General features: G+C 39.9%; 2 protein-coding genes across 5 annotated transcripts in view; one reads left to right on the plus strand and one right to left on the minus strand.

Moving 5' to 3' along the window:
* Positions 1-22,397, plus strand: part of VMP1 (vacuole membrane protein 1) — a 144,742-nt gene that overhangs the window by 83,525 nt on the left and 38,820 nt on the right. The window lies entirely within an intron of this gene.
* On the minus strand, positions 10,599-12,037 carry LOC108312075 (PWWP domain-containing DNA repair factor 3A-like). Its single transcript, XM_037742476.1, has 2 exons — positions 11,383-12,037; positions 10,599-10,748 (listed from the first exon to the last, which is right to left on the minus strand). Exons 1-2 carry the CDS (start codon positions 11,440-11,442, stop codon positions 10,620-10,622), a joined length of 189 nt encoding a protein of 62 aa, XP_037598404.1. The 5' UTR covers positions 11,443-12,037; the 3' UTR covers positions 10,599-10,619.

Here is a 22,397-nt window from a genome sequence, read left to right on the forward strand (position 1 = left end):
TTTTTAGTAGAGACGGGGTTTCACCATGTTGACCAGGATGGTCTCAATCTCTTGACCTCGTGATCCACCCGCCTCGGCCTCCCAAAGTGCTGGGATTACAGGCTTGAGCCACTGCGCCCAGCCTGATGTTTTAATTCTTGTTCAAAGGAGAGTTTCTTGCTATGACTTGGCAAAGAGAAGACTTTTAATGCTTTCAATAATTAATTTGTCTTAGGCCCTTTGCTTCTATTATTTTTTACAGGTCTGCATGTTTTTTACTTATACAAATGCTTTCAGCAATAAGATTCTTACATTCCAGAAGTGTTATAAAGTAAAAAGTGAAAACTCACATAGCTTGTCCCCAGTGTAGGGTAATAATCACTGTATTCCAGACTTTCTTTGCATACATAACTTTTTATAAAACCTAGAATCATACCATAAATTTTAGTCATAAATTTCTTTTTCATAATATCATAGACATGTGATACTGATGTTATAAATTTTTTTAATTACGAAGTGATACATCTTATTGTAGAAAATTGGTGAGTGCCCTTCAGACTTTTCTCTATAAGTATTAATATATCTAAGAGTGAAGTCATATTTTGTTTGTTGTTTTGTGACTTGATTTGAATATAAAAATGTGAACATTTTTCCACACTGTCAAATATTTTCCACATCTTTGCTGTAACAAGTTTTTTTTTTTTACTACAAAGTATGTTTATTATAATGAAATGCTGAAAATACGAATAAAGAAGAAAATAAAATGTTCATCTAACTGGTGCACATATCTATTTTTTATAGTGTACTTTTCATTTTCTTACTGGTTTACATATTCAAGAAGATGCTCTTTGTCATATGCTGCCAGTATTTTTCCTTATTCCCAGTAGTTTTTCCATGTCATTTGCTGGGTATGTTTTCTTATACTTCACTTTTTTGTTAAAAATTTTGAGATCCAGTCTCACTCTGTCACCTATGCTGGAGTGCAGTGGCGCAGTCTTGGCTCACTGCAACCCCCACCTCCCGGGTTCAAACGGTTCTCCAGCTCAGCCTTGAGTAGCTGGGATTATAGGCATTCACCACCATGCCAGCTAATTTGGTATTTTTAGTAGAGATGGGGTTTCTCCATGTTGGTCAGGCTGGTCTCGAACTCCCTACCTCAGATGATCCACCCACCCCAGCCTCCCAAAGTGCTGGGATCATAGGCGTGAGCCACCTCACCTGGCCTAATTTTCGTATTTTCAGTAGAGATGGGGTTTTACCATGTTAGCCAGGCTGGTTTTGAACTGGCAACCTTAAGCGATCTGCCAGCTTTGGCCTCCCAAAGTGCTGGGATTACAGGCGTGAGCCACTGTGCCTGGCCTGTATTTTCTTTCAGTACTTCTATGGTTTTATTATGTTATGTTTAAGTCTGTATGAAAATATTTTTACATATGATATGATATAGGAATCTTTTTTCCTTAGGTAATTAACTAATTGTATATTGCTCCAACAATATTTTCCAAGTGATTTTAATATGTTAGTTTTGTCGTAAATTTTATTGTTCTAATTTGGATCTTTTTTCCTATTATATTTTTGTAAATAGTTAGAAATGGTATATAAAAAAGATACTAGGTTCTTATTTATTTGCTAAGCTATAACTTTACTGGCATCTTTTTAGTGGTGTCTTATTGGTTATGATTTACAAATCCTTGCAGTAATCAGCTTAGCAAAGATTTAAAGTGTATCTGACTTTGTTGCTGAGATCCCCTCATAGATAATGTGTATTTGGTAAAACCTCCAATTTGATGGAAGCAATACAATGTGGAAAAGTTGGATCAACTGTAGCTGAAAGAGCAAATTAAGTAAAATCAATCAGTAACTATGAGTGGAAATTTAAATTTTAAGATTGCATGAGAATGAGTTAGAAAATATGTTTTTTTTATTCTTGAAGGTAAAGCTATTTACTAGAATAAGTTTATCAGCCAAAGAAGTATTAAAAAAAGAAAAAACCCTTTGGCCCTCATTGTTTTGCCATGTACGCTCTAACTAGGTTAAAGGGTGTATGTGATTTTACTAAGAAATTGTTGTTAGTAAACAATTTTATTTGCTTAAATTCCAGTCTTGACTATTGGTTGGATGTCGTACTATAAATGTTTTAACGGGAATAAAAAGACAATTAAATCATTTATTTGTATTCTGATTTCTTATGATACCTGCTTCATTTTTGTGAGTATAGTGTTGAGATTAGGCAGTATTTTTCCACTAAGCTGACTTCCTTTTGCTCTTGGCTTTCTATCATGTTTTCACTAGATGTCTGTGAGAGGTAGACATGACTGAATGTAGCTTCCTCTGACCTTGAGCAATTTTAGCATCATTTATAAAAGTTAGGTCTAGAATAGTTGTTTATGTGCTTTGTGGACTATTTTATGCAAGGTTTAATTATTCTCTTTATGATCTTCTTTTCCTTCTTTGTTCCTGTTTTCTGTTAATGCTATCAGCATCCTAACAATCGCTTTGGGTCAAAATCTGAGTCATCTGACTTCCTCCTTTCCTCCCATATCCAGTAATTAATTATTTAAGGCCTGTTGATTCTATCTCCATGGTATCTTATATGCCCTCTCTTCTCCCTTCCCACTACTGGTTCAGGCCTTTATCAGCCCTTACCTGAATATTGCCAGTGGCTTCCTAGTAGGTCTACTCTTCACTAGTTTTTTCTCTGAATCTTGTCCCACGCAAAGTAACAAAAATAATTTCCTGAAAAATATCTCTACTTATGGAACGTTGCTGCTCAAAAATCTGTGATGGCTGCAGTGAAATCTAAACTTTTTAACCCAGTTTTCTTCTTTACTTGGCCCCAACCTGCACCTCATTCTGACTTCCCTGTGACAGTTTTTTATCCTCTGTATTGATGATTTTCAAGTTGAACTTTAAGAAACTACTAGAATAGGCCAGGCATGGTGGCTCATGCCTATAATCCTAGCACTTTGGAAGGCCAATGCGGGCAATCACCTGAGGTTGGGAGTTCAAGACCAGCCTGACCAACGTGGAGAAACGCTGTCTCTACTAAAAATAAAAAAATTAGCTGGATGAAGTGGCACATGCCTGTAATCTCAGCAACTCGGGAGGCTGAGGCAGGAGAATCACTTGAATCCAGGAGGCGGAGGTTTCGGTGAGCTGAGATCACGCCATTGCACTCCAGCCTGGGCAACAAGAGTGAAACTCCTTCTAAAAAAAGAAGAAAAGAAAAGAAACCGCTAGAATACCCATTCACCATCAAAAATTGTGTGTGTGTGTGTGTGTGTGTGTGTGTGAGAGAGAGAGAGAGAGAGAGAGAGAGATTTCTTTGTTTTTTTTTTTTTTGTTTGTTTTGTTTGTTTTTTTTTTTTGAGACGGAGTTTCACTCTTGTTATCCAGGCTGGAGTGCAATGGCGCGATCTCGGCTCACTGCAACCTCCGCCTCCCGGGTTCAGGCAATTCTCCTGCCTCAGCCTCCCGAGTAGCTGGGATTACAGGCACGCACCACCATGCCCAGCTAATTTTTTGTAGTTTTAGTAGAGACGGGGTTTCACCGTGTTGACCAGGATGGTCTCGATCTCTTGACCTTGTGATCCACCCGCCTCGGCCTCCCAAAGTGCTGGGATTACAGGCTTGAGCCACCGCGCCCGGCCTGAGATTTCTTTTAATTAAAGAACTTTGAAGTTTTTAAGTTTAAATATTACTGGTCTGATCATTTGGAATAATTTAACTTTTTCCTCCACCACTATGGGGTATTGTTCTTTTTCATAACTTTGCTTAGTGTGTCATTTCTTCCCATCTGCATGTCTACTTTTTCAGCTTTCTTACCTTTCAATTTATGTACTTCTTTGTGAAGTATTTTTTGATTCCCTTCCTACCTCTACCTCACCCCCTTCACTCTTCTCAGATTGTCTCTGAATATTGCATCCCAGCTATGTCTTTCTCGTGTCACTTAACACATTCTACCTTCTTTTGAAACTATTTATGGACTTTTCTTATCTTGCCAGGAGTCTGTAAACTCCTTAACAAGAGGCCTTAAAAATGTGTTTATTTTCAACAATGCCTGCCTACTCTTGCACATATTACTCATTCAGTAGATACTTTGAATAGGATGATGAAATAGCAATGAAGAAAAAGTGTAGCATTACATGAAACATATCCATTAATATTCAGCCTGATTTTGCTGTAAAGTGTAAAATGCAGTTGAACACCAGTCATTTTACGAAGGAAGATTTAACTGTTTTGCACCTTTGAGTTTAATAGTCATCTGAAAGCAATTGTCATCTGAAGATAATATAATAGACACCAAGTTAAATGACTTGCAAATTTTAATTCACATTGAGTAAAATAACTTTTGTAAAATTCTGAACTTTAGAAACAAATGAAGATTCTTGTGATAATTTGTTTATTTTATAAGCTGTTTAATCAAAAAGAAAATTTAAAGATACATTAGGAATAAAAGAATTTTAAAAATAAAAGAACTTATTTGCATGATGTATCCTGAAAACTTAGGGCAGCCAGTATTGCTGAAATAATGGAGAATAGGAGTCTAGGAGTGGTTGTGGTATTTTTGTATTTAAAGCTTACACAATAGCGTAGAAATGTTGTTGTACATATTTACTTACAAGAATATTTTTTGAATAAGTTTACTTTCCTAAATGCCATCTGTTTTAATGACCTGCTACTTGGATTCTTTCTCAGTGTTAGGTTGCTGACTATATGAGATTTGCTGCTTCTCATTGCTATCAGAATAGGAAATTTAAAATTTAGTCAGAAATATAAAAGTCTTAAAACTTTGCCTTTTCAAAGAATATCGGGGCCAGGCATGATGGCTCATGCCTGTAATCCCAGCACTTTGGGAGGCCAAGGCAGGTGGATCATTTGAGGTCAAGGGTTCGAAACCAGCCTGGCCAACATGGTGAAAACTCGTATCTACTAAAAATACAAAAATTAGCTGGACATGTTGACAGGCACATGTAATCCCACCTAGTCAGGAGGCTGAGGCACGAGAACCACTTGAATCCAGGAGGCGGAGGTTGCAGTGAGCTGAGATGGCACCACTGCACTCCAGCCTGGGCAACAGAGTGAATTCCACCTCAAAAAAAATAATAATAAAATAAAATAAAAAATAATGTCAGTTTTTTCCGCTATTTTTATATTGATTAGCTTGTCTTTCTGTAGAGTATCATTCATGAGTCTGCAGACCATTTTAGGTTGAATATTTCCCCCAAGGCTATTTTATAGTTTCTAAATGTAATCTTATTTTAAGGGAACATTTTTAGGTTCTATTTAGGACTACAGTAATTAAAGTAATTAATAATTAATAATTGCTACCTACTCTGTATATTGAAGCTAAATCCCCAAATTAATTTTTAATACTAGTATCTTTTACCTTACTAATTTGTATTAAATTTAAGGCTAAAAAAAAAACAAAAACTTATTTTTTAGCTTAATAGGATCTTTGTCCTATTCAGACATTTCAAGTTATTTACATTATTTTACTAGTGAAAAATACAAAACCAAAAAAAAAAAAAGTTTATCAGGTAGTTCTCATTCTTATGATCAATGCCTTTTTTTAATGCAGTACAAGAAAATAGACCTTTATCTAGTGAACATCCATTTCAAAGTATGGGGTCAAAGTGAAGGATTCTTTTTATTTTATTGTTTGGTTTTGAATTTTTTTTTTTTTTTAAGACTAGTTAAGTGAAGCAGTGGGAGTGGAGAAGAACAAAGAAATCTGTAACTGGCTGTGATCAATTAGTTGTAAACACCACCGCACTCAGACCAGCCAAAGTGAAGGATTCTTTTGATAATGATAGAATATGTGTTTGATCATTTGAGTTTAAAGACTATGGAAAGCAGCTGATAAGATATACTCACGAAAGTGCTTTGACATTCCACTAAGGCTATTCTCTTTTAAGCACATTTTCCTATGAAGTGTTTGCAGTTGCAGTTGCCTACACCATGTCAATGCCTGCCGTTTTTCCTGTTGTGAAGTTTTTCCTTTACATATACAGATTCATGAAAGAGTTTATGCTATAGATTATCTGAAACCAAACAGGACACATTTTCATACACTTTAATACCATTTGAACACCCTGGGTGTCAGTTGTTGCTGGGACCTGTTTTTGACTCTGTTGAACCTTTACTGGTTGTGGTTTGTCTGGCCATCACATGACTTCTCTGAAAATTCCCCCTCCTCTTCATTTCCAGTAAACTGTTTGAGCAGGAGTGAGTCAGAGTGAAACCAGCTTCCCTGTAACCACAGGGCTTGTTAAAGAATTTGTCAACGTGGACTCTAGAGGGTTTGCATTAAGCTTTGCAGTAACTGTTATGGTTTGTGTTGCGTCAGGAGTTCCACAGAAAAGCTTCCTGCTTGCAGGATCTCTTGCTTGTTTGCAAAGAGTTAAACTGATAAACTTTACCATAGTGAACATGAGAGACGCATGTTAAACACATTTCTTTATCATTAAAGGCGTTGTCAAAGCTACCAGGAATTACTGTAGTTTCTCCTTTCAGAATCAACCAACCACACCCAATAACGTTTAGTTTTTGAAAAGGCGGGCCTGGTAGATAGTCTTTCACAGTTGGCTAGTCATTTTATCACAAGGCACCATCAAAATTAAGCAGTTTTAAGTGGCCTTGATCAATTCTGTTACAGGATATTTCGACAATTTGCACAGTTAGTTAGGTTTGGGGACTAAAGGTCACTTACTTGCAGTTCGTTCATCAAGAAAAGGTAGCACTTAGACTAATATAGTTGTGATGTCTAAGCACACTTAACTTGATTTATAGTGGAATTCTTCATGCCCCCTTTTATTTGCTTTCTCGGGAAGCATTTTATTTTGAACTCTTTTGCCACCTCACTGGCAGACTTTAAACTCTCTCCCTTTCAGTTTCTTCTGTTTCTTTAACTTACTCCCAATTATCAACAATCAAATACGAAATTCTCTAATTATCAAATAGGAAAGATAGTTGCAATGTGTTGCAAGCTGGTAAATGAATGGCCAGCGAGAAACTTGTCTTCTCACCTTACATTCCGGAGTTCATTTCTTTTTACATGTGCATTTCTGTATTTATCCTTGTTACCTTTAGCTAGACTTACTCATTTGAAAAATAAATTTGGCCGGGAGTGGTGGCTCAGGCCCTTAATCCTAGTACTTTGGGAGGCTGAGGCAGGCAGATCACGAGGTCTGGAGATTGAGAGCATTCTGGCCAACATGGTGAAACTCCGTCTCTACCAAAATACAAAAAAATTAGCTGGGCATGGTGATGTGTCCCTATCGTCCCAGCTACTTGGGAGGCTGAGGCAGGAGAATTGCCTGAACCCAGGAGGCGGAGATTGCAGTGAGCCGAGATTCTGCCACTGCACTCCAGCCTGGTGACAGAGTGAAACTTCGTCTCAAAAATACATAAAAAATAAAATAAATTTAGTGAAAACTTTTAAACCCAACCTCCTAAAAATTACTTTTATTCTGCTTACACTTTCGTAGCAAAATAGGAAAAACATTCTAGAAGATGTTGAAGCTAGTTATTCCTCACAGGAAAAAATATAGAATAATGAAGTTTAAAATTGTATATGTTCTAGCCATGCTGTCTACCTCTCAGTCATCAAACTAAAATAAAAAAAAAAATTGTTTTGATGACAAAGCAATTCTCAATGAAACCAGATGATTTTCAAATGAAAATAAGAGGTTAATACAGCCTAATTATTAGCAAGGACAGAATAAATATTTAAGGTTTTTCTTCTTTGGTTGCTTTGCACATTGGAGTAGAAAATTGTTTTGGGCCAGGCTCAGTGGCACACACCTATAATCCCAACACTTTGGGAGGCTGAGGCGGGTGGAACACAAGGTCAGGAGTTCGAGACCAGCCTGGCCAATCTGGTGAAACCCTGTCTCTATTAAAAATACAAAAATTATCAGGCATTTGCTTGAGGTTACATTGAGCCATGCTCACGCCACTGCACTCCAGCCTGGGAGACAGAGCGAGACTCCATCTCAAAAAAAAAAAAAAAAGACATAAATAGTGGGCATAGTGGCTCACACATGTAATCCCAGCACTTTGGGAGGCCAAAGTGGGCAGAACACCTGAGGTCAAGAGTTCCAGACCAGCCTGGTCAATATGTCAAAACTGCAATTCTACTAAAACTACAAAAAAATTAGCTGGGTGTGCTGGGGAGTGCCTGTAGTCCAGGCTACTTGGGAGGCTGAGGCTCAGGTAGGAGAATCACTTGAACCCAGAGACAGAGTTGAAGTGAGCTGAGATCACACCACTGCACTCCAGCCTGGGCAACAGAGCAAGACTGCAAAAGAAAGAAAGAAAGAAAGAAGAAGGAAGGGAGGGAGGGAGGGAGAAAGCAAGCAAGGAAACAAGCTAGCTTCGTGTTATGTCTGCTTTGTTCTTTTCACTTTCACACCTGTTTGCAGATATCGGGGAGAAAAGCACTGGGTAAGCATTAGGTTACCTTTGTTAGACTAAAGTTTTTTGGGTTTTTTTTTTCAGGTTTGTGTTTAAAACACCTTTTGTAAAATGCCTTTAGAAAGGTCCCTTTTGGCCAGCCTCAGTGGCTCACACCTGTAATCCAAGCACTTTGGGAGGCTGAGGCTGGCCGATCACAAGGTCAGGAGTTCGAGATCAGCTTGGCCAATATGGTGAAACCCTGTCTCTCTAAAAATACAAAAATTCACCGGGCGTGGTGGCATGTGCCCGTAGTCCCATTTACTTGGGAAGCTGAGGCAGAAGAATCGCTTGAACCTGGGAGACGGAGGTTGCAGTGAGCTGAGATGGTGCCAGCCTGAGCAACAAAGTGAGATTACATCTCAAAAAAAAAAAAGGCCCCTTTTATTGAAACTTGGACCAACAGATTACTTATACTTCTTTATTTTTGCTTATGAGCTTGTAAATCAGTAACATGCTAAATACAAACCCACCCTGTTACAACTGCTGACTGCTTTAATGGGTACTGGCCCACAGAGTTTAAAGGAAGACTTGGACAGCAGAATAGCTATTATGCTCATGTCCTATTGCAAAGATGCCTTTCTTTCTAATTAGCCAAAATGTTTGGTTTGTCATGATCAGTCTGCAGTTCTTTTCTTCTTTTTTGTTTTTTCGTGGTTTTTATTGTTTTTTGTTTTTTGAAATGGAGTCTCCTTCTGTCACCCAGGCTGTAGTGTAATGGTGCGATCTCAGCTTACTGCAGCCTGCACCTCCCAGGTTCAAGCAATTCTGCCTCAGCCTCCCAAATAGCTGGGACTACAGGCACAAGCCACCATGTCCAACAAATTTTTGTGTGTTTTTAGTAGAGAAGGGGTTTCACCATATTTGCCAGGCTAATCTGGATCTCTTGACCTTAGGTGACCTGCCTGCCTCAGCACTCCCAAAGTGCTGGGATTACAGGTGTGAACCACCGTGCCCCGCCCCAATCTGCAGTTCTTTCTTGTTTAGTATTTAAGGAGATTTCCTTCAATAGAGTCTCCTTCCCATTTTGGCTATCTTGGGTGTTACAACTTCAAAATAACTGTCAGACTATCATGCTTTTAAACTAAGGCCCTATGAAGAGATCTAAGGAAATGGGCATGATAATTCATTCAGTGCTCCCCTCAAAAGTAGGGATATAATTTAGACTTCTTTTTTTTTTTTTTTTTTTTTTTTGAGACAGAGTCTCACTCTGTTGCCCAGCCTGGAGTGCAATGGCAGGATTGCAGCTCACCACAACCTCTGCCTCCCAAGTTCAGGCGATTCTCCTGCCTCACCCTTCCGAGTAGCTGGGACTACAGGCGTGCACCACCATGCCCAGCTAACTTTTGTATTAGTAGAAATAGGGTTTCACTATGTTGGCCAGACTGATCTCGAACCCCTGACCTCGTGATCCACCCATCTCAGCCTCCAATCATGCTGGGATTACAGCCCTGAGCCATTGCACCTGGCCTATACGTTAGACTTCTTTGCCCCATTCCCTGACATAGGTTTGCATCTATGAACTTAATCTAAATTTCTAAAAATTTGTATTTTTACTACTTGTAGTAAAACTCAGTAAGTTTATAGCTTATTATGTACAGCAGTGCTTCCATTTTGTTTTAAATTTACCTCTAAGTTATTAAGTTTGGCCGGGCATGGTGGCTCACGCCTCTAATCCCAGTACTTTGGGAGGCTGAGGTGGGCAGATCACTTGAGGTCAGGAGTTCGAGACCAGCCTGACCAACATGGTGAAACTAAAAATGCAAAAATTAGCCAGGCAGTAGTGGCATGTGCCTGTAATCCCTGCTGCTCGGAGGCTGAGGCAGAAGAATCGCTTGAACCCAGGCGGCAGAGGTTGCAGTGAGCCAAGGTCACGCCACTACACCCCCGCCTGGGCGAGATAACAGGGCCCTGTCTCAAAAAAAAAAAAAAAAAAAAAAAAATCCCTATTTTAGCCACAAACTAGTATAATTTACATGTACTCAATTTTTGCACCAATCTCTCCATAGATCTCACAGAATGCCTCGTTTATATCTTCAGCTTCCAAATTCACATAAAATCAAACGAGTTGTTTCTCATGAGATTATTACGAGCATTAATGAATTACAGTAAGTAAACAGTGGATAAGCCCATCAAGAGTGGACTTCAACTGTTTTGTGGGGGTAGGGAATGGAAGTATCAGAAATCTACACAGGAAAAAACAGTATTAGAAAAAACACGACACTTAACTTTTCCTCTAGGGAGAGGATTTGAACATCTAGAAAATATTCCTTTTTTCTCTTATTTTTTGTTGAAGTCTTGGTTCGGGCCAAAACCTACATTTAAAAAAAAGGAGACCCTCGTTATTAAAACAGCTGACCTAGTAAGAAACAGTGGCAACATTTCGTACACATGCAGCAGGTAATCCTGAAGGTCTACAACCAGGGGATTTCAGGTATTTGGTCCGATCCCCATTGTTTCACAGATGGGGAAACCGAGGCACAAGAGGTCAGTGGCAGACAAAGACACGGCCCCGGGCTTCTGCATTGGCGCGAGCACTGTCTACTGAATTGCTGGAAAGCATCCCTGAACACAACCATAATTTACTATCACAGGGCTGCTTGCCAGATTTTTCCTTGAGTTACAGACTTACATGCCTTTTTATAGCTGATTCTTTTTTTTTTTTTTACTTTTCATAGCTTTATAGATTTCACTTAGCTCCCTCTTCAGCCTGCCTGCCCTGATTTTTTTTTTTTTTTTTTTTCTAGCGTGGAAAAAAAAGACATTTCTGGAAGCGTAACCTTGGAAGCACTAGACCAAAACCCTACTAAATGGGGAAAGAGAATCAGTGCCAGCCGTCCTAGCTCCATCACTTCACTGAAGCAGCTCCTAGGTAGCTCCTGATAAAGATTTTACTTGTCACCCGAAAGTCATTTCTAATTCCTGAAACTGCGGAATAATGGCTGTCACCTTCGCAGGCCATAATCGCTTTTCCCATCGGCACAGGACATACTTGGCATCCGCCATCATTTATACTCATATGGCAAGCGGCGGTGCTTTGGCACAGAGTGCTCCGAGGTCTGACGCGGGTGTGCCCTGCAACGAAATGTGCACGGAGGTTCATCAAACTGTGTGCTTGCGACGTTATTAACGCAGACACACAGCCCTCAGGGGCAAAGGTTAGCTCGGCTCAGCCTCAAGTCGATGGTTCAAATCCACAGTCCCGCATTGAGAGGCTCGATGCCAAAAAGCAGACCCACAAACAGAAACGGCGGGGCTCGGCACCCGGGGAGGGCGCCTGCATTTTTTCATAAGTAAAATAGAGCACAGTCCCTCCCGAAGGTTCTGTCTAGCTTATTTTTAAAAGGCTCCTGAATAAATCATCCCCGCGCAGAAGGCCTGCCTCCGAACTCGGCAGGGGAGGCGTTTTGCACAATCAAAGCGCACATCCCTCCCCAATTTGGGGCGTTCACAGCGGACCACAGCGCGCACACACAAAATAAGAGCCGAAAAACGCCCGTCCCTGGGCCTGCCATGTCCATGACAAGAGCGGGACAGCTGCAGGCCGTTCAGGGCGCCAATGGGAAGGGCTGGCTTGGCTGTTGACAGAACAGAAAAGGAGGTTTGGGGGTGGGGGTGGAATTTAGCAGCAACGCAGGGGGGCGCCCCCGCAGCAGGGAAGAGGGGGTTCCCGGCAGAGGTGGGGGTGGCGTTTCAGGCACCGCAGCACAAGTCGGGGTCCAGGCAGCAGGGAAAGGTTTTTCGCGAGGGAGGGAGGGTTGCGGCTTGCAGGAACCGGGGAGTCGCGCAACGGGGGGGGGGGGGGGGCTCAGGGAGGAGGTGGAGCGGAAGGTCCAGGCAGCAGGGATGGGAGGTTTCACGGTGGGGGAAGGATCCAGGGAAGGAGACGTGGGTCCAGGCAGCAAGTATGGGGGAGAGGGTCCACGGAGAGGGGGTCCAAGGCGGGGGGGGTGCCCACAGCGGCAGGGACGGGAAAGAGGGTTCACGTAAAGGGAGGGCCCACGGCAGCAAGGGCGGGAAAGGCGATCCAGGCAAACTGGGGGGCCCACAGCGGCAGGGACGGAAAAGGGGGTCCGGGCAAAGTGGGGGTACGCATGGCGGCGGGGACCAGGCGCCCCCGAGGAGTCTCTAGGCCGGGGCCGCCCCTCCCCCCAGGCCCGGCCTCCTCGCCTCAGCCCCCGCCCGGCGGAAGAGAAGAACGCATCCCGCNTACAGTGGCATGATCTTGGCTCACAACCTCTGCCTCCCAGGTTCAAGTGATTCTCCCTGCCTCAGCCTCCTGAGTAGGTGGGATTACAGGCATGTGCCACCATGTCTGGCTAAGTTTTCTATTTTTAGTAGAGAAGGGGTTTCTCCATGTTGGTCAGGCTAGTCTTGAGTTCCTGACCTCAAATGATCCACCTGCCTCAGCCTCCCAAAGTACTGGAATTACAGGCATGAGCCGCTGTACCTGGCCAATAATTTTTTAATTCTTTTTTGTTTTGTTTTGTTTTTTTCAGACAGAGCCTCTCTCTGTCTCCAGGTAGGAGTGCAGTGGCACAATCTCAGCTCACTGCAACCTCAACCTCCTGGGCTCAAATAATTCTCCTACGTCAGCCTCCTCAGTAGCTGGGATTACAGGCATATGCCACCACACTCAGCTAATTTTTGTATTTTTAGTAGAGACAGGGTTTCACTATGTTAGTTAGGCTGGTTCCAAACTCCTGACCTTGTGATCTGCCCATCTCGGCCTTCCAAAGTGCTGGGATTACATGCGTGAGCCACCACGCCCGGCCAATTTTTTATTCTTAATATATTTTTCTTCTTTCTCTCCATTCCATTTTACAGCCCCCTTCTTTGATATGAACATGTTTCTCTTTTGTTTTTTAAATTAAAAACAATGATCAGGCACAGTGGCTCATGCCTCTAATCCAACACTCTGGTAGGCCAACCCTCCCAAATGATCACTTGAGCTCAGAAGTTCAAGACCAGCCTGGGCAACATGGTGAAACCCTCTCTTTACATTATAATTATAAATTATAATTTTTAAAATTTAAAAATTATAAAAATAAGGCCAGGCATGGTGGCTGATGCCTGTAATCCCAGCACTTTGGGAGGCCACAGTGGGCGGATCATGAGGTCGGGAGATCGAGACCATCCTGGTTAACATGGTGAAGTGAAACCCCGTCTCTGTTAAAAATACAAAAAATTAGCCAGGTGTGGTGGCATGCACCTGTAGTCCCTTAAACCTGAGAATCGCTTGACCTGGGAGGCAGAGGTTGCAGTGAGCCAAGATAGCGCCACTGCACTCCAGCCTGGGTGACAGAGACTCCATCTCGAAAAATGTGTGTGTGTGTTTGTGTGTGTGTGTGTGTGTGTGTGTGTGTGTGTGTAAAATAATAAATGTAAACAAAACAAAAATTTCTTATTTTCATTCTAAGATTGCACTAGTAATTGTGCTCATCATAAGGTCTGATGGAGGAGATAAAATAAGAAAATAAGTCAGGCAAGATATTTTACTTCATTGGGTATCAGGTGTTTTTTGTCTTGACATTTACTAGCAGCATAACTTCAATCTAAACAATTTTGTCCATAATGAGTTTGTTTATGGTGATAGATATTATTATTTTACAGAAAAGATGAACTGTGATTCAGAGATGCTAAAAGATCTAATGTTACCAATGCTGTGTCATTTTGGTATCATGGAAAACCATAGAATTGCTGGTGGTTTTCAGCTATTATTTCTCTTTATAGCACTTTTTATCTTTCATGTTTTTGCTCTTCCCTTGCTTTGTAGGTTTCATTCATCCTTCTTTCATCTTCCCTTTTTACTTCACCCTCTGCTTCCATACAGATACCCTAGATGTATCTCCCAAGGGAAAAAACTAGCTGGAACTCTTACCATAGATTGTCAGCATGACCTACTCCCTCACCTCCTTGAGAATTTTGATGTTTTGGATCACCTTTTCTCTTAGGCCTTCCCTGACTGTCTTATTTAGTTTTTGTTTTGTTTTTTTGTGATGGAGTCTCACTCTGTCACCCAGGCTGGAGTGCAGTGACATGATCTCGGCTCACTGCAACCTCTGACTCTCCAGTTCAAGCAATTCTCCTGCCTCAGCCTCCTGAGTATCTGGGACTACAGGCACATGCCACCATACCCAACTAATTTTTTATTTTTAGTAGAGACGGGATTTCACCATGTTGGCCAGGCTGGTCTCGAACTCCTGACCTCAGGTGATCCTCCCACCTGGGCCTTCCAAAGTACTGGGATTACAGGCGTGAGCCACCTCGCCCAGCCCCTTTTTAGTTTTTGCTTCCTCCTGCTAGAATATAAACTCCATGAGTTTCCAGATTGTTATCAGTGTGATTTAGTGTCGTATTCTCAGCTCCTACAATAATATTTGGCATGTAGCAAACACTGGCATGTAGTTAAACATACACTGAACAAATGTATGAAAGAATCACTATGTTCTCATCTTTGGATTCTTTATTATCTTGCACATACTAGTCATCAGGTTTATTCAGTTAAATTTAATTGCTATTAAATAAGAATTCTAATTCCTGAAAAAGGTTTTAATTTTGTCTTCCCAACTTGTGTGTGAGCAAAGTACATTTTTTTCTAAGCAGCTATCTCTGTTTTCTTTTCTGTCTTATTTTTAAGGAAATTGGAAGTAACTTTGAAATGTTATAAGTTGTTTTTCTAAAACTTAGCCTTTAAAATATTTAAAGCTATTCATTCTTTGTTTTCTTGCTTAAACTTATTCAGTCCTCATGCTAATTCCCACAAATACACTCTTTAGAACCATCTGTACAAAGGGAAAATTGTTTAGATTTTTTTTCAATTGAGAGTTGTTAAGTTGGCAGAATGGAAGCAATATTAAGAATAATTTGACTTACAGTCACTTTTGGAAACTGGCACTGTCTACTACAGTTAAACATACACATACTGTATGATCCAGCAATTTCATTTGTAAGTCTTTACTTACCAGAAAGATATACCAAAAGACGTGTACAAGAATGTTCATAGCATTATTTATAGTAACTCAAAATTTTCTTCCTGTAGGAGATAGCTTAAAAAAGAAAAAATACTCAAAACTGGAAGCAACTCTAATGTCCACCAACAATAGAATAAGTTAATTGTGATATAGCTATACAGTGGAATAATATGCAGCATCAGCAACAAATTGATTATTGCTACATGCAACAGCATGGATAAATGACCTGGACATCATATAAGGTTAAGCTAAAGAAGCCAGACACAAAAGAGGACATAGTGTGTTATCTCATTTATATAAAGTTCAGGTCAGGTACGGTGGCTCACGCCTGTAACCACAGCATTTTGAGAGGTCAAGGAAGGCAGATCACCTGAGGTCAGGAGTTCAAGACCAGCCTGACCAACATGGTGAAACCCTGTCTCTACTAAAAAAATACAAAAATTAGCTGGACATGGTGGCACAGGTCTGCAGTCCCAGCTACTTGGGAGGCTGAGGCAGGAGAATCACTTGACCCTGGGAAGAGGAGGTTGCAATGAGCCAAGATCATGCCATTGAACTCCAGCCTGGGCAACAAGAGCAAAACTCTGTCTCAAAAAAATAAAATATGATAAAATAAATTTTAAAAATAAAGTTCAAAAATAGGAAAAGCTAAGTCTGTGGTAATAGAAGCCAATGTTAGTGGTTATTTTGGGGGGAGTAATTACTAGGAGTGCCACCAGGAGCGTTTTTGGAGTTCTGGTAATGTTCTATATCTGTATCTCAGTGGTGGTTACATGGGTGTGTTGTAAATTTCCATTAAGATGTATATTTAGATTTGTATGCCTTACTGTGTATGTTATACCTTAGTTTAAAAAAATTCTTGTACTATTCTCTCCTGCACCCTGCCCACATAAATTCAGTAACAGAAATGCATCTATACGTCAAGAAATCCATTTAATCCTGATCTTGACCCTGAAATAGTTGATAGCTTCCTATTTTGGCACAACACTCTGAAATATGTGGTATTCACAGTGTATTACATATTTCCTGTGTGTATAAGTGAAAAAAAATTGTATTGATCAGTTCTCACGTAATTTTTGAAAGGTGTAATTTGGAGAAAGTATCATGAGACCTACTGCAGGCACAGTTGCCTCTAGATCAATGACTTTTTTACTTTTTTTTAAACTGTAGCCAGCAATACAAAATACACTGTACTTAGCAACCCAGAACCGATTTGTGTGTAACTAGAATAAATGTTTCATGAAACAGTATTTACTTCCATTGCTTTTGAGATCTCACCATTTTATTCTGTTCATTAAAAAGCAAGATGTAATTTGTTACCAACTAAATTTTTACACCACATTTTAATTTAATGAAACTGCCCTAGATAATATATATAAGCATAAAAGTATAAACGGGAACCCAAACTGAATTTTGTTTTCAGATTTCTAGTTACATCTAGTTTTTCAGTACGTAATAAATTTAGCTAGTTGCCAAAACAAATGTTTCTTACTGTTTCAAAGAACAGTCAAATCCTTCTTTGCTTCTGGTAGTTTTTAGGTATGCCTGCATTGATTTTGATAGATATGAGATCTTATGTTTATATTGCATGTTTTATATATAGTGTCTTAAAACTTATAAATTTCTGTTATTTTCAGAATAAGATGTCTTTGCTTTTATGAAATGTGTTCATGTGAAATATTCTACTTGCAGTATTATATAGAGTTTTACCCTAATTTCTGACATATATAGAAATACCAGTGATCATCTCTGATTTTACAGTTGGCTTTATCTAACTGTGTAAACCATCAGCTGGGTGTTAAAATGTTTCATTTTCAGGAGTAGTTACACAACTCAGTTCTGATCTCTTTTTGTTCTTAAATGAGTGTGCATTTTGTTATCCAACATCTTATGGGTAGTAATTTAAAATTTATTCACTACTTTCTTACTTTTACAATCACTTTGTTTCAACAATATCCCGTATTGGTAATTCTAGAATTTATTTCCTAATCACAGTCTTTATCCCGTGACTTTATTATGTTATAACTCAATAACAAGTAACGTGTGACTTAAAAATATACTTCACTTACTTAAAGAGGACCTACTGAAATATACAGTATTAAAATGTAAGCAATTACTTTAATGATATTGTTGAGGAAGTCAATAGCAAGATAGAATATTTTGTTCACTTTGAATTCAATTAATGCTATTTTTTTTTTTTTGTTTTGAGACAGAGTCTCAGTCTGTCTCCAGTCTAGAGTGCAGTGGCACAGTCTTGGCTCACTGCAACCTCTGCCTCCTGGGTTCAAGCGATTCCCCTGCCTCAACCTCCAGAGTAGCTGGGACTACAGGTGGGCACCACCATGCCTGGCTTTTTTTTTTCTTTTTTGGTCTTAAGCTCCTGACCTTGTGATCCACCTACCTCAGCCTCCCAAAGTGCTGGGATTACAGGTGTGAGTGACTGCGCCCAGCCAATGCTCTGTATTTTTAAATGAAAATAACTTATAGAGCCCTGATACATGGGTAAAAAATAGTGATTAGGACACTTTTTAGTTTGTGTTCAAGAAAAATCTAAAGTTATAACTGCATTACAGAAAATTATAAATTACATTGCCGTTTCTCTTAAGATAATATTTAATTGTATGATGTATTTCATTTTACAAAATATTTAATGACATGATTATTAGGGTCTTACTAACAAGTTATTGTTTCAGAATTATTGTCCACTATGCTGAAAAAGCTTAAATTATTAAGTCATCATGACAAATAATTTCATTTCTGCCTAATAGAGTTTTTGTTGCTTGGCATGCATATTTGACTAGCACACAGAAACCAACAAGTAATTGTTAAGTGACACAAGAGCTTCACAAATATACTATATTTTAACATAAATTTCCATTACACATTTGGAATCGGTATTGAAACAGTTGCTCTGTGGCTTTTAATATTGGCTGTGAAATCGCTTCAGCACCAAATCCAAAAGAAAGCATTATTAGCTCAGTAGTTTTAATATATACAGTCGTGTACCACATAACAGCCTTTTAGTCAATGATGAACTGCAGATCTGACAGTTTATAATGGGGCTGAAAATTTCCCATCATCTAGTGACATGATAATGTAGCACAACACAATACTCAGATGTTTGTGGTGATGGTAGTGTAAACAAACCTAGTATGCTGCCACTCATGTAGAAATATAGCACATACAGGCCCGGCGTGGTGGCTTACGCCTATAATCCCAGCAACTTGGAGGCCAAGGTGGACAGATCACGAGGTCAGGAGTTTGAGGCTAGCCTGGCCAGCATGGTGACTACTAAAAGTACAAAAATTAGCTGGGTGTGCTTTCTGTCTCTTTCTTTCTCCTTTTTTTTTTCTCTCTCTTTTTTTTTTTTTTTATAATCATGCCTCAGCAATCTGTCTCTCTCTCTCTCTCTCTCTCTCTCTCTATATATATATATATATATATATGGCACATACAGTTATATACAGTACATAATACTTGATAGTAAATGAACTCTGTCATTGGTTTATATATTTACTATACTATACTTTTGTGTGTGTGTGTGTGTGTGTGTGTGTGTGTGTGTGTGTATGTATGCGGGGTGGGGGGTGGTTGTCATGCACTATTGCCCAGGCTGAAGTACAGGGGTGTGATCACTGCTCACTGCAGCCTCAACTTCCTGGGCTCTGGCAATCCTCCTGCCTCAGCCTCCAGAGTAACTGGGCCACAGACACCTAGCTAATTTTTTTTAAATTATGTATAGAGACGTGGTCCCCTATGCTGCCCAGGTTGCTCTCAAAGTCCTAGGCTGAAGTGATCCTCCCACCTCGGCTTCACAAATTGTTGGGATTACAGGTATGATCCACTGTGTCTGGCCTAAAATATCTTATATGCCATATTTTATGTGTACCTTTTTGATGTTTAAAGACATGTTTAGGCTGGGCACAGTGGCTCACACCTCTAATCCCAGTACTTTGGGAGGCCAAGGCAGGTGGATCAACTGAAGTCAGGAGTTCAAGACCAGCCTGGCCAATGTGGTGAAACCCTGTTTCTACTAAAAATACAAAAATTAGCTGGGTATTGGTCGCCTCTAATCCCAGCAACTTGGGAGGCTGAGGCAGGAGAATCACTTGTACCCTGGAGGCAAAAGTTGCAGTAAGTCAAGATTGCACCATTGAAATCTAGCCTGGGCAACAGGAACAAAACTGCGCCTCAAAAAAACATATATATTTAGGCCAGGTGTGCTGGCTCATGCCCGTAATCCCAGCACTTTGGGAGGGCACGGTGGGCAGATCAATTGAGGTCAGGAGTTCAAGAACAGCTTGGCCCAAATCCAGAAACCCCATCTCTACTGAAAATACAAAAAGTAGCTGGACGTGGTAGAACACGCCTGTAGTCCTAGCTACTCTGGAGACTGAGGTATAAGAATTACTTGAACCTGGGAGGTGGTGGTTGTAGTGAGCCAAGATCATGCCAGTTTACTCCAGCCTGGGCGAGAGTGAGACCCTGTCTCAAAATAAAATAAAATAGGCTGGGTGCGGTGGCTCATGCCTGTAATTCCAACACTTTCTGAGGCCAAGGTGGGCGGATCATCTGAAATCAGGAGTTCAAGACCAGCCTCACCAACATGGAGAAACCCCGTCTCTACTAAAAATACAAAATTAGCCGGGCATGGTGATGCATGCCTGTAATCCCAGCTACTCAGGAGGCTGAGGCAGGAGAATCACTGGAACCCGGGAGGCAGAGGTTGCAGTGAGCTGAGAACACACCATTGTACTCCAGCCTGGGCAACAAAAGCAAAACTCTATTTCAAAAATAAAATAAAAACATGTTTAGATACATATATACTTACCATTGTGTTACAATTGCCTACAGCATTTAGTACAGTAACATGTTGTATAGGTTTGTAGCCTAGGAGCAATAGGCTTTACTATATATTCTAAGTGTATAGCAGGCTATAACATCTACGTTTGTATAAATATACTGCATGATGTTCACACAACAGTGAAATTGCCTAACAGCTCATTTCTCAGAACATATGCCAGTTGTTAAGCCATACATGACTGCAATGGCTTACGAAGGCAGGTAATTTAAACTTCCATAAGATATTAACCAAGTACACATTTATCTTCAGTAACATTGCATTGGTTTTACATGTTTAGGGATTTTCTGTTGCTCTTATTTATTTTTATTTTAATTTTTTTGAGACGGAGTCTCACTCTATTGCCCAGGCTGGAGTATAGTGCCGTGATATTGGCTCACTGCAACCTCCACCTCCCAGGTTCAAGTGATTCTCCTGCCTCAGCATCCCAAGTAGCTGGTCATGAGTAGCTGGGATTACAGGCACATGCCACCACGTCCAGCTAATTTTTGTTTTGTTGTTGTTGTTGTTTTTTGAGACAGTTTCGCTCTTGTTGCCCAGGCTGGAGTGCAGTGGTGATCTCAGCTCACTGCAGCCTCCACCTGCCTGGTTCAAGTGATTCTCCTGCCTTAGCCTCCCTAGTAGCTGGGACTACAGGCATGCGCCATAATGCCCGGCTAATTATGTATTTTTAGCAAAGACAGGGTTTCTCCATGTTGGTCAGGCTGTTCTTGAACTCCTGACCTCAGGTGATCTGCTTGCCTTGGCCTCCCAAATTGCTGGAATTACAGGCGTGAGCCACCACACCCAGCCTAAATATCTTTTTAAGAAAAAGAAATGTGTTACAAAAATTAGCCGGCTGTGGTGACACATGCCTGAATCCCAGCTACTCAGGAGGCTGAGGCAGGAGAATTGTTTGAACCTGGGAGGCAGAGGTTGCAGTGAGCTGAGACATGCCACTGCACTCCAGCCTGGGATAAAAAAGAAACAAAGAAAGAAAGAAGGGGAGGGGAGGGGAGGGGAGGGGGGGGGGGGGGGGGGGGGTTAGGGAGGGCCCTCGAGTGAAATGGAAGGAAAGAAAGAAAGAGAAATGTGAAGCAACAGTGTTACAGGAGTATTCATAGTTAAGGCTTTGTCTTTCTGTATTTAATCTTTCAATTCAGTAATAAGGAATTGCTGTGACTTCTTTATTAGTCTTGTAGCATTTGAGAAAATGTTTCTTGCCGTCTTCTGTTTCAGAAGCATGATTGGTTATGTACATAATCACTATAGGTGGTAGTGGGAAAGGTAATTTACTTACTAATAATTGGTTTTATTTTTGTGAAAAAAGAAAAGTAGATAATGATATGTAATTGCTAATTGTAAATGGATGCTTCTTATTTAGGTAGACTTAGAGAATGAAACTGTCATCTCAGGCACTTAAATTGTGAAATAGGTAAAAGTTGTGAAATGTGAATACAGAGAAATGAAACTATTAAAAGGAATTTGTTTTTAGTTTATGGACTTTTGAAAAAGTGAAAAATGGCAAGTGAGGAAGTAATCAAGTTGGACATGCTACATTGTTCCCACCATATTCCAAAACTATTAAAATATTAATTTTCTTTAACATTTAACTAGAACATTGAGTACCTAACATACAATTTGTGTGTAATCTTTTATTTAGTTTTTCTTAAAAATGTTCTTTATTATTGGTGTGTATTTTTACTTAGCTTATTTATTTTACTTGGACTAAAAAAACAGCAAAATTTGTTTTAATTTTTTTTAAATTTATAAATGCAATTTTGTTTTGGTTTTGTTTAGCTTTTTGGTCGTGTTAAGTGTATATAATAGAGTCAAGTTTATTAACAAATAATACGCATAGAATAAAATTCTCATTTTAAAGGCAGATGAGAATATACATATTTTAGTTTATGGGTAATATTATTCTAAAATCAACATGATAAAAAGAGCTGCCAAATTATACAAATAATGAAAAAATATTGAAGCTCTTTTTAGAAAAACAAAGAACTTTTAAAACTACAGAGCAACAAGGAAAGCAAAATTGCACATAACATATAGAAGACTTTGAACAATTAAAAAAAAAATGCTTTCCGTAACACTATATATGAAGCCGTTAAAACCATATCGGTAAGTTTTTTGTTTTTTTTTTT

Source organism: Cebus imitator, unplaced genomic scaffold (genome assembly GCF_001604975.1).
Source record: "Cebus imitator isolate Cc_AM_T3 unplaced genomic scaffold, Cebus_imitator-1.0 Scaffold121, whole genome shotgun sequence".
In the NCBI taxonomy this organism is placed as follows: Eukaryota; Metazoa; Chordata; class Mammalia; order Primates; family Cebidae; genus Cebus; species Cebus imitator.

What these genes read in the sequence shown, in the direction of transcription:
- LOC108312075 (XM_037742476.1), bottom strand. Translation starts at nt 11,442, where the DNA reads ATGATGGCGGATGCCAAGTATGTCCTGTGCCGATGGGAAAAGCGATTA. An exon ending in AGCGATTATGGCCTGCGAAG is followed by an intron (nt 10,749 to 11,382) that starts GTGACAGCCATT and finishes TTTTAAATGTAG; the next exon opens with GTTTTGGCCCGAACCAAGAC.